Source organism: Natator depressus, chromosome 7 (assembly GCF_965152275.1).
Source record: "Natator depressus isolate rNatDep1 chromosome 7, rNatDep2.hap1, whole genome shotgun sequence".
In the NCBI taxonomy this organism is placed as follows: Eukaryota; Metazoa; Chordata; order Testudines; family Cheloniidae; genus Natator; species Natator depressus.
The window spans coordinates 92,389,362-92,404,620 of NC_134240.1; the positions used below are offsets into that span (position 1 = coordinate 92,389,362).

General features: G+C 41.6%; 1 protein-coding gene across 3 annotated transcripts in view; it reads right to left on the reverse strand.

Annotated features, from left to right (window-relative positions):
• Positions 1 to 6,622: 6,622 nt before the first annotated feature.
• The window catches only part of CEP55 (centrosomal protein 55), a 35,084-nt gene continuing 26,447 nt past the window's right edge, over positions 6,623 to 15,259 (reverse strand). For all 3 annotated transcript variants that reach the window (XM_074959995.1, XM_074959996.1, XM_074959997.1), the window contains exons 6-9: positions 14,382 to 14,698; positions 12,505 to 12,576; positions 9,089 to 9,214; positions 6,623 to 7,597 (exon numbers count right to left, since the gene is read on the reverse strand). In XM_074959995.1, coding sequence (XP_074816096.1) covers positions 7,391 to 7,597; positions 9,089 to 9,214; positions 12,505 to 12,576; positions 14,382 to 14,698 — 722 coding nt within the window. In that variant the 3' untranslated portion in view covers positions 6,623 to 7,390. The remainder of the gene's footprint in view (positions 7,598 to 9,088; positions 9,215 to 12,504; positions 12,577 to 14,381; positions 14,699 to 15,259) is intronic.

Below are 15,259 nucleotides of genomic sequence, written 5' to 3' on the forward strand. Positions count from 1 at the left end.
AAGATGTATTTGGCATCTTCCAGATGGTGATTCCACAGAGGGCCTCTCAATTGGTGCTCTGGTACTGCAGCTCTGTGCCAGGAAAATGGCCTTATTCTTCCTGAAGTACTGAAGTCACTGCAAGTGACACCAGGTCTGCAACACTACCCTGTCCCACCAATCAGTCCTGGCTGGCTCGGCCCAGAAGCGATGTTCCCCTGAGTGAAAGTGGTCCAGGAAAATGTCAGGCAGCCATAACCACTGGGATTCATCATTCTGCTCCTCTAGCAATGTTTATGCAGTGTCATGGTGGTGATCTTCCATCTCCTCCAAAGCCATTGCCGATGCATCTGGAGCACCCTGTTTGAATTCATGATGGTTAGGATGTCAGGGTTCAGCATGGATCCCAATCTGCTGTCTGACGTCAGTCTGACAATTTATTTGAAACTGAAACAGTTTGAAAATTGTGCTGGCTTGTGAAAACCAGACTAATTATGGGATCCAGTGGCAGGACTCATGGAAGTTTGATACCCTCCCCCAGCCCAAGTCCTAGACATCCACTAGGTAGCCCACAATAAACAACCATACCGCACTGAATCTAGAGGCTGATGAATGCTGTGCACTTATTTTAAAAAAGTGCAGTGCTGTGCATTTGCTATGATTTGTAAGGGAAGTAGCTTAAGCGTCTTTAGACAAAGCAGTGTGGATATTTTTTTCAGTTGAGTTATACCTCTGTACTTATAGCAGGAAAAAATTATGTACCAGGAAAAGACCCACCTTTCCTGTAGGTAAGGCCTCAGACAGCAATGGAGGCTCACAATTTGCTCCCAGTAATTCATTCGTATTGCAGGTGTAAACATTTCCTTTATATCAACTTCTTTTTCTTAGTCTTTATTGTTGGTCAGCCTTGCCTCATCCTCTGCTCGCTTGTATAACACCCAGCCAATTTAGATTGCAAACTATTCAGCACAAGGACGTAACTAAATCATATATTCTATAAAGTTCTGTGCACATATGATGTTCTAAAACTAATAGTAATTAAATATTTATCACCAGCTGGATTTCCTGTCTAGCTAACAGAGCTAAATTTATGTATGTTTAAAGTACTTTGGCTGGAGGTTGTTAGCATTATTGTGCCTCAGTGACTTTACCAGTGGCACAGAAAACACTTTAAAGAATAATGAAATTTTAGTATAGAGTGATGGAAGTGGCTCCATAGCTAAAACTGAAACTACTGTTGTATTATCAATCTGATTTTTTCAAGCTCTCCCATCTCTAAAGTCTCCCAAAAACCTGATCTCACACAGAGCATGATATGTCAGCACAGATCATTACTTGGAAGCTGAGTAAAAAAAAAAACAAAAAAGTTTAAAGTAATAGGTCTCAATCCTGTAACATGGGGGTCAAAGAACAGGAGACACCTGAGGTGAGAACAAGGGCTGGATGTGCAGGTGATAAGTAGAGGTTTAACAGTGTGCATGCTCACATGCTCTCTGTTGCACACACTAGCCTAATGGATCAACTTATGATCTAGGACAGAGGCTCTCAACCTTTCCAGACTACTGTACCCTTGAAGAGTTTGATTTGTCTTGTGTACCTCCAAATTTCATTTCACTTAAAACTTACAAAATCAGACATAAAAATACAAAAGTGTCACAGCACTCTATTACTGAAAAATGGATTACTTTCTCATATTTACCATATCATTATAAAATAAATCAATTAGAATATAAATCTTGTATTTACATTTCAGTGTATAGTATACAAAGCAGTATAAACAAATCATTGTCTAGGAAATTTTAGTTTGTACTGACTTCGTTTGTGCTTTTTATGTAGCCTGTTGTAAAACTAGGCAAATATCTAGATGAGTTGATGTACCCCCCAGGGGTACATGTACCCCTGGTTGAGAACGATTGATCGAGGATACAGCTGCTGTGATTAGGAATGGACCAAAAAAAGGACAGTTTTGCTGCTGGTGTGGTGCATGCTGGCACAGCTGCTTCTTTGCACAGGACTCCATGAGGCAACCCACTGGCCCTGCTCCCTGCCTAAAGCCCCAGCTCCTGGAGTCATGAGAGTACATCAGATTCTAAGCTTTTAGTCCTGATCGTTTATGGGGTCTGGAAGAGCCCCTAGCTCCTGGGAATATGGATTCATGTGCCCTGGAGAGCTGCCATTCAGTTCAGCTGTGTGTACCTGTGCCATTTACTCCATTTTCAAGCAGGGCTAAGCTACACTAGTGGAAATTACTGCTCAAAGTGGCTTTGCCTGTCCAGACTAGGAGTTTGGCATCAGGGTAGCTATGTGAGTTCAGGTCATCACTGGCTGACATCAGCCAGTTTGCAGCTGTAGAGCAAGACAAAATAAACTGTTGTACTGCCTCCAGGTGCTATCACTGCTAATTTTGCATATGGTGAAATGATCACATTCATATATGATTCAAAATAGCCAGGAGGGATGGGATAAATAGTGTAGAATGAGGGGTTTGTTACCTATGGCTAACCCTGGTTTTTGTTGGTAATATTATTTTAGTGAAATATATATGCTGTGTACGGTACACATTTTATATACATATTATTACTCCTGAGGGCATTCTGTGCCAAAAAATGAAAAATTCTGCACACAATAGTTTAAAATTCTGCAAATTTTGTCAAATAAATGTGGAGGCTCCAGCACGGCATTGGGGAGCACAGGCCTCTGGCTGCACAGAGGTAGGCGATCACTGAGCAGCTCCTCCTCCCCCTGGGACACGGATTCAGCAGTGAGGCTGCACCCAACCCTGACACCGCGTAAGGACCGGGCCTGCCCTAGAAACACCCCTGAGCTCTGCCCTTCCGTGCCAGGTGCACTAGGTGTGGGCAAGCAGGCTCAGCAAGGCAGGATTCAAGTGTCGAGGGGCTTAGCATGGGGGGAATCCAGGTGGGGGTTGAGAGGTGAGGGGCAATCTGGGTGCAGGCGAGCAGTGGGGGATCTGGATGCACAGGGGTGTGTTGGGAGGTTCTGGGTGCAACGATAATGGGATTCTGCAGGGGGATCCAGGTGAATATGGTTAGGGCTCAGCAGTGGGGGTCTGAGTGGGGCAGGAACAGAGCTCAGCCAGGGGGAGTCTGGGTGTGGGGGGGCCCAGTGGAGGTGTCCAGATGCTGGAGGACTGGGGCTCAGTGGGGTTGGGATCCAGGTGCAGCTGGTTGGGGCTGGGTAGGGTGGGGATCTGGGTGTAGGTGGCTCATCGGGGTGGTCCAGGTGCACAGGCAATGGAGTTCGTTGGGGGAGGAGATGTTCTCGGTGCAGGGGGTGGGTGAGGCTTGTTGGGAGGGTCTGGACAGATGGGGGAGCAGCTCCCTGTATAGTGACCCCTCCCCCTGCAGCTGAGGAGCGATGGGTGCAGGAAGCGCAGGGGGAGAGGGGTTTGCAAAGCTGGGGGAGAAATCTGGGGGTGGGTCTGACCCGGCCCTGGATGCCATGCAGGGGAAGAGGAATGCCATCCTACCCAGCCCAGCCGGGACTAGCAGCTGAGCCTGGCGCAGGGTAGGAGCCACCAGCCATGTCTTCCCCTGTCCTGCCCCCTCCCCACAGTGATTTTCCTCTCTGCCAGCTGCCCTGGGTACCCAAAACATACTGCTGGGGAGGGTCGCATGACTGCTTTTGTGGCTTCCCTTTGCTTCTACATCAAAGTCATTTTTCTGCAGGGAAACAAAGAAATCTGTGGGGGACATTAGCCTCATTAAAAACTGAGACAAAGTGTTTGTTTAGGTGAATTTTTGAATTCCCTATGAATTTTTTCCCCTTGCTTGGGATACAAGCTTCAGATAGTTTCTGTAACTCTGACAAAGTAATTCTAAGCCTCCTCCACATTCAGATCCTTGAATTCTTCAGTCCAATCCACTTTCCTAACTAATTCCCTTAATTATTTAAAGTTAGCCCTTTTGAAATCAAGGACTCTAGTTAGTGGGTGTGGAACCATAACTCTGAATAAGGTAAAAATCTCAAGTGTAAGAATCTGATCACATAGTAGCTTGTTACCACAGTCTTTAATTTTGTTCAATCCAAACTGGCTGCATAGATTTGAAAGCTCTTTGAGTTGTATCAAAACAGGATGTGACAGTGCAAGCCAGTTTACAGCATGTGACAGGTCAATATTTAAATGCTTTTTATATCAGCTCTGTTGGCATATTTTCATTGTGTAAGCCTCTGTCCCTTCTCTGCTACACTTTAGAGGGAGAATCTGTTCTCCATAGATTCCTTGAAGACATTGTGTTCTTTGTTTCCATGATTCTTTTCAGGTGAACGGTGATGCATGACCAACTCTAAATGTGTGTGTGCTTCAACTTGATAGTCTTCCTCACACGTATAGTTAAACAATGTGCCTTCTTACTGGATTTTAATTGAATAGTTGTGAACAGATTATTTATTGCATTCCTAGCATGAAGACATTTATAAAGGTCTTATTTGCACATGGCAAATAAAACAGGTAGGCAATACACTAAACGAGGTTTTAGCAAAGAAACAGATAAGAACACGGAATTCAAAGATGGACTTGCACAAGCAAACAGATGGTTATGAGTTGAAATGGTGGTTTTTATAGGATGATGATCTTGGTATTTGAAAATAGCTGCAACTGAAGGGTTGCTACGCAACTATTTTATTAAAGAAAAAATATCTGTTCTCACCTATTATGAATGACAATGTAGTCATAGGGACAGGGAACAAGCGCGAGAATGACCCTATAGCCTGGTAGGTACACCACTTACCCAGGATATAACAGATCCAAGTTCAAGTTCCTGCTCCAATGACTAATCAGTTATAAAAAGCGTAACAGCTTCAAGAGGAGAGTGAGGCAAACCCCATGCCAGAATATCCGATAGGCACTCTCCTGCAGTGGGGGAAGACAGTCCCAAATGCAAATTCCTGATACATGGTGGGGAGGGGGAAATGACCAGGATCTTCCACATCCCAGGTGAGTGCTCTAACCATTAGGTTAAAGCTTATAAAGGAAGCACTACCTCCCTCCCCACACCTTCATTTTGTGAATCGTGTTTCCTTTGTTTTTGTGAAAATGCAAAACAAAAATGTTTCATTTCAACACTGTTGAAACAGCTGGATTAGTTTTCACTCAAATTCTGAGCTGATTCACTGAAAAATGTCATTTTCAGTTTGACCCAAAACACTTTTTTTAAAAAATTTTTCAAAATAGCCAGTGAATTGAACACCCCATTATTCACCTACCTCTGCTTCAGAGGGACTTAACCAAAGTAGGTGAATGGGCAGCATGACGACAGATGAAGCTCAATATTGATAGATGAAATATTGACAGAATCGGGGGTGGAGGGAGAAATGAACTGCTCATATGCTTACAGGTTTCTAAATGAACTATCCATTCAGGAAAGGTACCTGGGCCTCAGAACAACTCGATGAAGGCTTCTGCTCAATGATCAGCTGTAGTCAAAAAAGCAAGCTGGATGTTAGGATGCATAAGGAATGGAGTGGAGAATAATATGAAAAATACTATTTATGCTATTATATAAATTGATTGTAAGCACTCACCTGGAATACTGAGTGCAGTTCTGGTCACCCCATTTCAAAAAGGATATTGCAGAAATAAAAGGGGTTCAGAGAAGGGCAATCATTCAATTAGGGGCATGGAAAAACTCATGAAGGAGACTGATTGGGATTGTTTGCCTTAGAAAGGAGACACGATACAAGTATGTAAAATAACAAATGATGGAGAAGGGAGACTGGGAGCTTCTGTTCTCCCTGTCTCATCACACAAACAAGGTGACAATTCAGAGACATTGAAAGTTAACAAATTCAGTACCGATGAGAAAATACTTTTTCACTCAATGTGTAATTGGACTGTAGAACTAAGCCACAGAACATCAAAAAGATCAAGAACTTGGTAAGATTCAAAGGACTGGATAAAGGTATCATCCATCATTATAACAGTAAATGCAAACCAAGTTTTGGAAAGAACAAAACCCGTGAATTGTCAAGATTTAAGACATATCTCTAACCATTAGGATGAGACCATCATTGGGGTAGATTACCCCACATCTTCCTACTATGGGATTCTTGCACCAGCTCCAAAGCATCTGATACTGGCCACTGTCAGAGACAGGCTATTGGACAAGATGGACCATGGCATCTCCTATGTTCCTCGGCACTCATAGGTATGTGGTAAGAAGTTAACCTTTTTATAAAAAACACCCCACTGTTCAAGATAAAAACAATCCTAAGAAAGTTCAAGATGAATCTAGTATTTAAGCACTGTTAGACAGACATTTCTAATTACATATCTAGAAGAATCCATCGCAGGTTCAAATAGAGCAAAACTCTAAAATAGACACAGTTTGGCAAAGGGCAAAATTTGCCACTGTACTGCCTTACCAGCATGCAAGCCTTTATTAGTTCCCCTTATTATTTAAAAAAAAATAAAATAAAGTACAGTGACTTCAGAATGAGAAACCCAACTGCATTTTATTAATATTCCACTTGCAAAATAGGGACTCTTAAAACCCCCCATGGAAGTAAATCAGGTTTCCAGAGAAGTCACATTTCCCAGCTTTAAGCAGTAGGGTATAGCAGTGCAAACAGGAGTGTGCTTCAACATCATAAACTGACATTTCAGCTTCTAAAAAGGTGCCTGGTTGCTCTCTGAAACTGGGGCTTCCTATTTTTCAGTAGACTAATAGTTGCTGGGAAGAAATTTGTTTTCCACATTTAAGATTGGTTTGAGTAGAGTTTGCTCACTGACCACCATTTCCATAACAGCCCTAGCTCAAGCCAGATTGTTTGATACAATGCTGAGTAAGTTGAAAACACCACCCACCAGTAGGAAAAAACATCTTAACGCCTCTTGCAAAACAATTTACAGTATCAAGATGTTGAACCTATTCTCTAGTGGAATGCAATTATTGTATTAGGGCCAAAACTAAATTTATATAGCCAGTCTCAATTATGGTGGTTCTAGCTATGAGGCCCTAGAAGTATGGCACTCTTCATTTTGAGACCTGTTTATTTGGAGCAAGGTAGTTGCGTATGGGAAAACAGAGGAAGACAGTTTATGGGAGTTCGCTGTTATTTCTACTGGCCCCAATACATAGCTTTAATAGTGCAAAAACAAAGTCAGTAGTTTACAATTTTAAAATATTCCTATTTCTGATAAATTCTCGTTCACTGAACTTGTGGTTCCAGATAACTCTTCATAAAAATGCTGAGTGAAATATTTATACAAAGCCAGATAAATTACAATAATTTTCCATTCTTGTTAAATTGGAATATAAAACTGATGTGCTAGTCTTTTATACAACCTTAAAAAAAGGAAAAGGAGTTAAAAAGCCATTATTCCCTTTTGTAGGATAGAATCCTGGCTGCATTTAAAATGCAGTTTACATATGGCAATTCCATTTGGAGCTTAATCTGCACAGAAATCAATATGAGCTAGTAACTCTCTATGCTGGCTTGTTGGATACTGTACTTTACATTTGGGACACTCAAGGAAGCTTTCATCAAGTAGATTTGAACGTTTCAGTGAGGGATTTTTGTCTTTTATTGTCAACATATCTTCGAATGCTGCTTGCAAACCATTTGATGGTTCTGTATGTCCAAATTCTTGGAGTTTCTGAAAAAAAAGTTTTCAATTGAAGCCATTATTGTCACATAAAATTGGCAGCCTAAATTGTACTATACAGGGTGCATTTGACAGCACAGTTGTATCCAATAGGTGAAGTCCTGCACACTCACAGCATTTGGGGAGAGAACATTTAAAAATAGCAATGCAATTAGCTGTACAACCACAAATATTGCTAATGGGCTCTCGGTGCAGTCCTAACATTTCTTTTAACTCTTTTTCAACCTGACTAGGTTTAAAGGTTGTCCCTTTAAATTATTGTGTATATCAATTTTGAAGGGAAACAAGAAAAGTTGAGCACAATCCAAGAGTATACACCAAAGATGGCTGAACTATTAGTAACTTGTTCTGAAGAGCTTCCAGCACATGAATAGCCGCTGGCTTTCAAACTACATTTACATTGAAGTACAAGGCTGCAGGAATATGGCAGCCCAATATTCTGTAATGAGCAAGTTTCAGGCTGGCTAGTAGTCTGCTGCCCTGCATCTAGCAGTACTACTGCTCTAGGTACACAGAACACTAGCTTCCCTGGCAGCAATTCCATTCCCCACAATGTGTATCAGAAGTGACCGCTGCTCCCGTTAAAGCTGAGGGGCACAGGGGTACCAAAGACATGAATAGTGCTTCCCCACCCACCAACCAGTATACAGCTAACTGCTGTTCTTAGGGCACGGCCTATTGCTTTAACTGAGACAACAAGAGGGTGGCCTGTAGGAGCATGGAAGACATACAGCGTTCAGGATAAGATACCGCAGAGTGTAAATATCGTGTTTTTTTACCCTTTCTTGTGAAGTGTTCTGTTCTACCATTTTACAGTGGGGTTGGGAATGAAGGAATGAGCACCTCTGAGGAAAACAAACATTTTTATTCTAGTGCCATTTGCCTGCAGCACCAGTCTTTTGCATGACTGCAGAGGCCATGGTATTAGTCTCTTAAACTGGCTTAAGATAAAACTACTGCAGTGCTAGTGCCATCCTTCCATTCCTCTTACTCAAGTGGCTTTTGGAGCTGGGGTGGCAAAATGAAGAACAGATCAGTCTCTGACAAATGACACAACACGCATTGCTATTTACCTTAGGGTTACACAGCCACCCACCACTGTACTAACTGCATTAGAGGGAGCAGCAGCCAGCTAAGGGAGACAATGTATGTGTAAGTGATCTAAACTAACTGAACAAACCTAATGAAGAGAAGTGTGCACTAAACCATGACCAATAAGCAGCTTCAAAAAAATTCTAGTCTCGGACACACTATCAGGGGAAGGAGCACTTCAGGAGAATCATCTAGCCAGTGGTTTACTAAGTTACTCTCACCTACTCCTCAGTTTTTCTATTGAGCGATCTACAAGCTTTGGGGTTTATTCTCTCACTGATGAGTGCATGCAGCTCCATCACTTATAGGAGTTCCATGCATATGTACACAAATCAGACCCCTGGTAAAGGCAGACTGCTTGAATTCAGTTGTAAGTTATTCAGCACTCACCAAGGGCTCCAGTCGTGTTATTTGCTCCCTTGCCTTGCGTAGCTCCTTAAGAACTTTATTCAACTGATGCTGCAAGTTCTGGCGATCAAGCTTTTCATTCTCAAAATCTGTAGTACACATTTGGATCTGGTGAATCCAATGAGAAAAAATGAGAAGTTACAGAGCTAGAACTACAGAATAAGAATTACTATTGGAGATAAGTTTCAATTTTTGACTGTGGTTGCACATTAATCTATTAAATTTTAAGCTGCAACACTTTGCTCTAAAGAGGCTGAAAATGGCATTAGTCACCTTGTGGCTGCAGACTACAGTGTGACAACATGGCAATGTGGGTGGGAAAGGTATCCCACGTCTCAGGGGCAGCGTCCGGCCATTGGCTTTATGTATTGCACATGTATAACTCCTATTAATACGAATGTCATCTGCGCTTGCATATTGTGAACATGCTTTCCATTAAAATATATAGAATTTTAAGGAGACACAAGACTAAGGAGTTTCACAAGATACTATCTGGTAACAGATGACTTGCTACAAGGCCATTGAAGATTTATAGATGTCAAAAAAATCAAAACACAATATAAATATAGAAAATACAAGAACAATAGGCCATTAGCTGACAAAAAGCATCTTCTACAAACATTAAGGAATGTGGACAGAATTTAATCCAACCACTAGTAAATGGTGTCAATATGCTAAATGATGTTAGAAAGCAGCTGAGTACTAAGATAACAATATTATTCTAACATTCCATCAAAAGGACAGCTGTATCCAGAACGGGCATCCTGACCTTTGATTCTAGTTTCCCATGTTCCACAAACATCAATCATCCTCTTAGTATACCAGTTACTCCCTCAGGCATAACATTCTCAGCAAGCAGCCATGTTTACTCTGCCCCCAATTACTAATTTTTGTGTGGTCATTAGATAGTAAATAGCTGAAAGCTGCTGTTACCCTTTGGGAACGAAACAGTTTTCCATCAGGACATACGACAAGTATGTAAAATAAGTCTTTTAGCATTTTTAAGACTGTAGCGGGGTGATCACCTGCTCTTGCCCTGAAGGGCTTGAAATCAGCCCTGGGAGAGGGCTGTGGCAGGGAAGGAAAAGCAGGGCTGATTGGGAGAAATAGCCTCAGTTGGGGGCCACACCCCAATCAGGCCATGATTGGTTTAATCAGGGCCCAGCTGGCCCTTATAAGAGGGCAGTGGGCCAGGAGCACACAGAGTCTCCTCTAGCTATAGAGGGAGATGGGCCTGGCTGCTGGGGAGTGCACCAGGGTACTTGAGGTGAAGCAGGGCTGGGGAAGGCCAGAGGAGCTGGGAGGCTCCAGACTGGAAAAGCTGCAGGCCTGGCAGATGGCCTAAGACAGGGTACTGGGGTTGCAACAGGGCAGCCCAAGGGTAGGCGGAGGCAGCAGGTCCAAACCCCCCTTGCCTATGATGACTGGCTTATACAGAATGCAGTTGGCTCCAGTGAAAGGGGGCTAGATGGTGACTAGCAGTAACCCATAGGCTGAGGCAAGGTGGGGATAGAGGGTTGGAGGTTCCCCGGGGAGGGGAGACCCAGATCTGTGGGGTATTGCCTGGAGGGGCAGCACCCCAGGTAAAAGGGCACCGGGATCCGGGAGGGACACTGGCAGAGGGCGCTCCGGAGCTGGTAAAAAGAGTTAATTCCCAGACAACCAGCAGGCGGTGCCGCTGGGTGAGTCTGCGCCCCATTGCAAAAAGACATTGTCTCCTTTCAATACCATCATCTAAAACAGGGGTTCTCAAACTGGGGGTTGGGACCCCTCAGGGGGTCACGAGGCTATTACATGGGGGGGTCACGAGCTGTCAGCCTCCACCCCAAACCATGCTTTGCCTCCAGCATTTATAATGGTGTGAAATATATAAAAACGTGTTTTTTAATTTATAAGGGGGGGGTCACACTCAGAGACTTGCTATGTGAAAGGGGTCACCAGTACAAAAGTTTGAGAACCACTGATCTAAAACCTAGGGAGCAAGCCTGTTTCCACTAAATTCAGTGGTAGAAGCACAGACTCCAATGGACCAGGAGTTCACTCCAGGGTTTTTTCCCCACACACATCTGTTTTGATTGGTTGGATGGTTTTCATTTTGTTAAATGTTAGGGGTTGAATACAATTTCATCTATATTTTAGGACTAATGTTTGAGTTGCTGCACAAAATTACAACAGTATAAATGGTGCAGTTTCTCTTTACACAGTGCTATAAATTAATGTGTCTGTAGGAGAGATTTTGAAGTCTTAAGTGTTTGACTATGAACATACTACGGAAAACCATATGGCCCAACCTTTGGTTAGAAAATAGAAACAACTGCCACCTCAACATTTTTCTCTAAGTGAAACAAAGACAATGTTAAAAGACATCCATACTGCAAACTTGACTTTGCTGATCTGTTCAGCTTGGGTCCCAACACTACACTGACCATTTTCTAAACAGTACATGGGTGCACATATTAATTTTATACACACACACACTAGTATCTTTAAAAAGATATGAATTAAAAAAATAAGTTGGTAAGTTTAGACAGCACGAAGACTGCAGGGAAATACAAGGAACAGAACTATTGAGATCAGTGTTTTATTGGGAAAACACATTTTAGTTTGTCTGTTCTTAGAGAGTGTTGAAGTTAATTGAGGTTTTAAAGATAGAATATTAGATTTTCATTTTCATTGGCATATTATAGTTCACATGTTTATATTTGACTATTAATTACATAGGCGTGGTAGCATCTGCTTAAATTACTGTATTAAATTTCTATAGTTCCTTTCCTTGTTACAAATTTGCTCCGACAAAATAATTCAGTGATGCAAACAGTCAGAACAAGAGCTTATTTCTTTAAAGCAGTTGGAAGGAGAGGTTGTCTATAGAAATAGAGTTTATTTATAACACAGCATAGATTTAAGATTGTAAGGAAGTGTCCATATGATTTCAGAATAGCTTTAAAGCAAGTGATTTTATCCAAAGCCTGCATGTAATCAGTAAGCCTGTAATTAGAATGAAATTACCACCAATAATGTACTACAGAGTACAGCAATAATATGAAAGGCAAAGATTACTTTGCTACATGTGGGGAAATCTACCACATCAATACTTTGACAAGGGTTAACTGGGCAACTAAAAATTCATATAGAATTTTTGCAGCCTCCTGTCAGGCAAGTCTCACATTTATATCTGAACTTTGTTCTCACATGCATTATATTGAGAAAGCTCCAACGATTGAATATGAATGAATTGCTGCTTTTATCAGCCATCAACTACCAGTTCTTAACCTACACTTAGAGGATGTCATATTTTAAAAAACCTTATGTGCATAATCAAATTTAAGGATTTTAAGAGTCACATGCATTAATATGACTTATTAAATCAACTAGAACTTTAGAATGTAATTTGGTACCTGTTGTTCCAACAAAGCTATCCTGGTGTGTTGTTCTTGTTGTTTTAACAAAGATTTATGAAGAAATTGGACCTACAATGTGGAAAGAAGGCACTTGTAACCAATAACTTCTACATATAGTAATTATTATATCTCAAAGAATGACTGACTTTTTAAAAAAACAGGATTAGCTAGAAGTTTACATATTCCAGTGCTAAAGGAAATCTCTCATACATAGTATCCAAGCCAACTGAACTTCCCTCCACTCTTCTTCAGTGAAATGAAGTCCCACGGAGGGGAAACATGTTTCCTGAAAGCTTTTCTAGGTGATCAGAATCCAAATCAATATCTACTGAAGTCAATGGAAAGCTTATTGACATCAACAGGCTCTACATCAGGTCCTTGGAATCCAGGAAATTAATTCCATGTTACCACATGCAAATATTCCTTTCCTCCAAGTACCTGAGTCCAGTACCTGGGTAATAGCCACAAGCAGTTTAGCTCCAGTAACTCTTACAGCCTTAGAGAATTAGCTAAGGCTCTACAGATTTCTCTTGGCCCCACAGCATCCAGATGCCACTAGGGCTGCAGTTGCCTACTTCAATACCTCCCCTGCTTGTCCAGGCTCACACCCAGGTTCCTGGTCAATATACAGATTTGCCTCCCTTTGAACCTTATATACAGTTTGCATCAAGTCCATAGTTCCAGCTGACCTAAAGTCCAAAGGGAGTCCAGCTGTGAGCAGTCAGGCAGTACAGACAGTGCTGTGTCCTGTACAAGGAAACCAATGTACAATACCGAAAATCTGATCCTGATGAAAACATTTCAACAGGGCTACCCAAAGGGTAAACTAGTCACAATAAATTGCTTGAATTTAAATTGTGCTTTGCATAATGACTATTACAAAAAGTTTAGTCTTACTTAATTGTTGTTTTATCCATTGTACCCATGAGCTGTTTGGTGTAGGCATATAGCTTTCCATAAAATATATCAGTGGAATCCATAGCAATCACGTTAACTAGTACTTCTGGCAAACGACTGTCCTTTCACAAGCAATGCTCCCACAGAGGGGAAAAAGTGCTAGAACAAAGTAGTGAAGTGCTGTGCCAAAAGGCACTCAGAAACTACAGTGATAGGCACAGTGTAAGAAACGAGATAGGTGCTTTAAGCATTCAATATGCAACAATGGATTTTAGTAAAGTAAACACTGGAGGATATTGAATAACTGAGCTTAGGTAGTGGAACCAGGTTAGCTGCTGTGAAGTATTCTCTCCAAGGGACAGAAATAGCTGGTCTGGCATTTGCTTCCTAAAAGTTTACATTTGTATGTAAATTGTATCTGGTGGATTTTTAAAGATTCTAATAATTGGTGGTGGTAAAGAAAGTGCTAGTTTGAGAAGATTTCATGAGGCCTTTGATGCAAATCCAAAGCAACAAACTGCAGAGCATGGCATCACCTTTAATCATTTTAAAAAAGAGAGCTGTAAGGGCCTGTCTACACTTAAAACACTGCAGTGGCACAGCTGCAGCACTTCAGTGTAGACACTACCAATAAGAGTGCTTCTCCTGTCAGTGTAGGTACTCCACTTTCCTGAGAAGTGGTAGCTAATTTGATGGGAGAATTCTTCTGTCAACCTAGCACTGTCTACACTAGGCGTTAAGCTGGTTTAATGCTTTGCTTAACGGGTGTGGATTTTTCACACCCCTGAGTTATGTAGTTATATTGACCTAAATTCCTAGTGTAGACCAGGCCTAAATGTCTGCAGAAAGCAGATAATGTTTAACAGAGTAAAATAGTTTCGGACCATTATGACCCTCTTTTGTGCTTAAGGAGTTAAAAATATATTTAATTTAACCCTCTGCTAATGTATTTAAACTCACATACTGGATCCACTTACCTGAGATAAGAGATCTTCAGTCTTCTTCTTTTCTTCTTTGAGCTTTTCTCTGGTAATTTCATTCTCTTCCTTTAACCTCTGTATTTTATCTCCTTTGATTTTCTTTTCATCTTCTAGAGTCTGCGTAGCAACATTGTATTGTGACTGCAATACGCTATTTAAACTCATTACTTCTTGTTTTGTTTCTTCATATTTCTTTTTGAATTCATTAAGTTCAGATCTCAGCTGGGTTATAGTTTGTCTTTCAGTGTTAAGATCATTCTTGGCAGTCAGTAAAAGCTGGTCATAATATTTTTGTTTTTCTTCTTGAAGGTAACCTTCACAAGACAGAAATAAAACAGTGGTTTTCTAAAGTATTCTTTTTTTAATGGCACTGGGCTAGATTCTGTGCCATACCTTAGGGTAGCTATATACAACCTATCTGATCTCCAGATTCTAGCATGCTGCAAGGCCCAGATTAACCCCCATGAAAAATCAGAATAGCTTCTGATGATGCTCTAATTTATGATAGCCTCCCCAGATCTGCTTATAGAGCATAGCAACCCAGACTCCCTATAGTGCTCAGTGCTACAGACACATTCCCCATCAACCCTTACATGGCAGGGCTTGTGAGGGAGGACTGCTTTGGATTGCTTATGTTGGCCCCATGCAAGTCCTGTGCTGGAGGAATTCTCCCCCAGCCTCTCGTGGCTCTGGTATAGCTTCTATACACTAACACATCGGTATACGGGGGGTGGAATGGCCCCACCATCAACACAGGATTCTCAGTCCTGGGATTTAGGCTTCCTAATACAGAGGCTGCAAAACTCCCACAGTTCAAGTTTTTGTTAACTACTAGGTTAGCATTAACAGGGCAGTGTGAGACCCATGCCACCTAC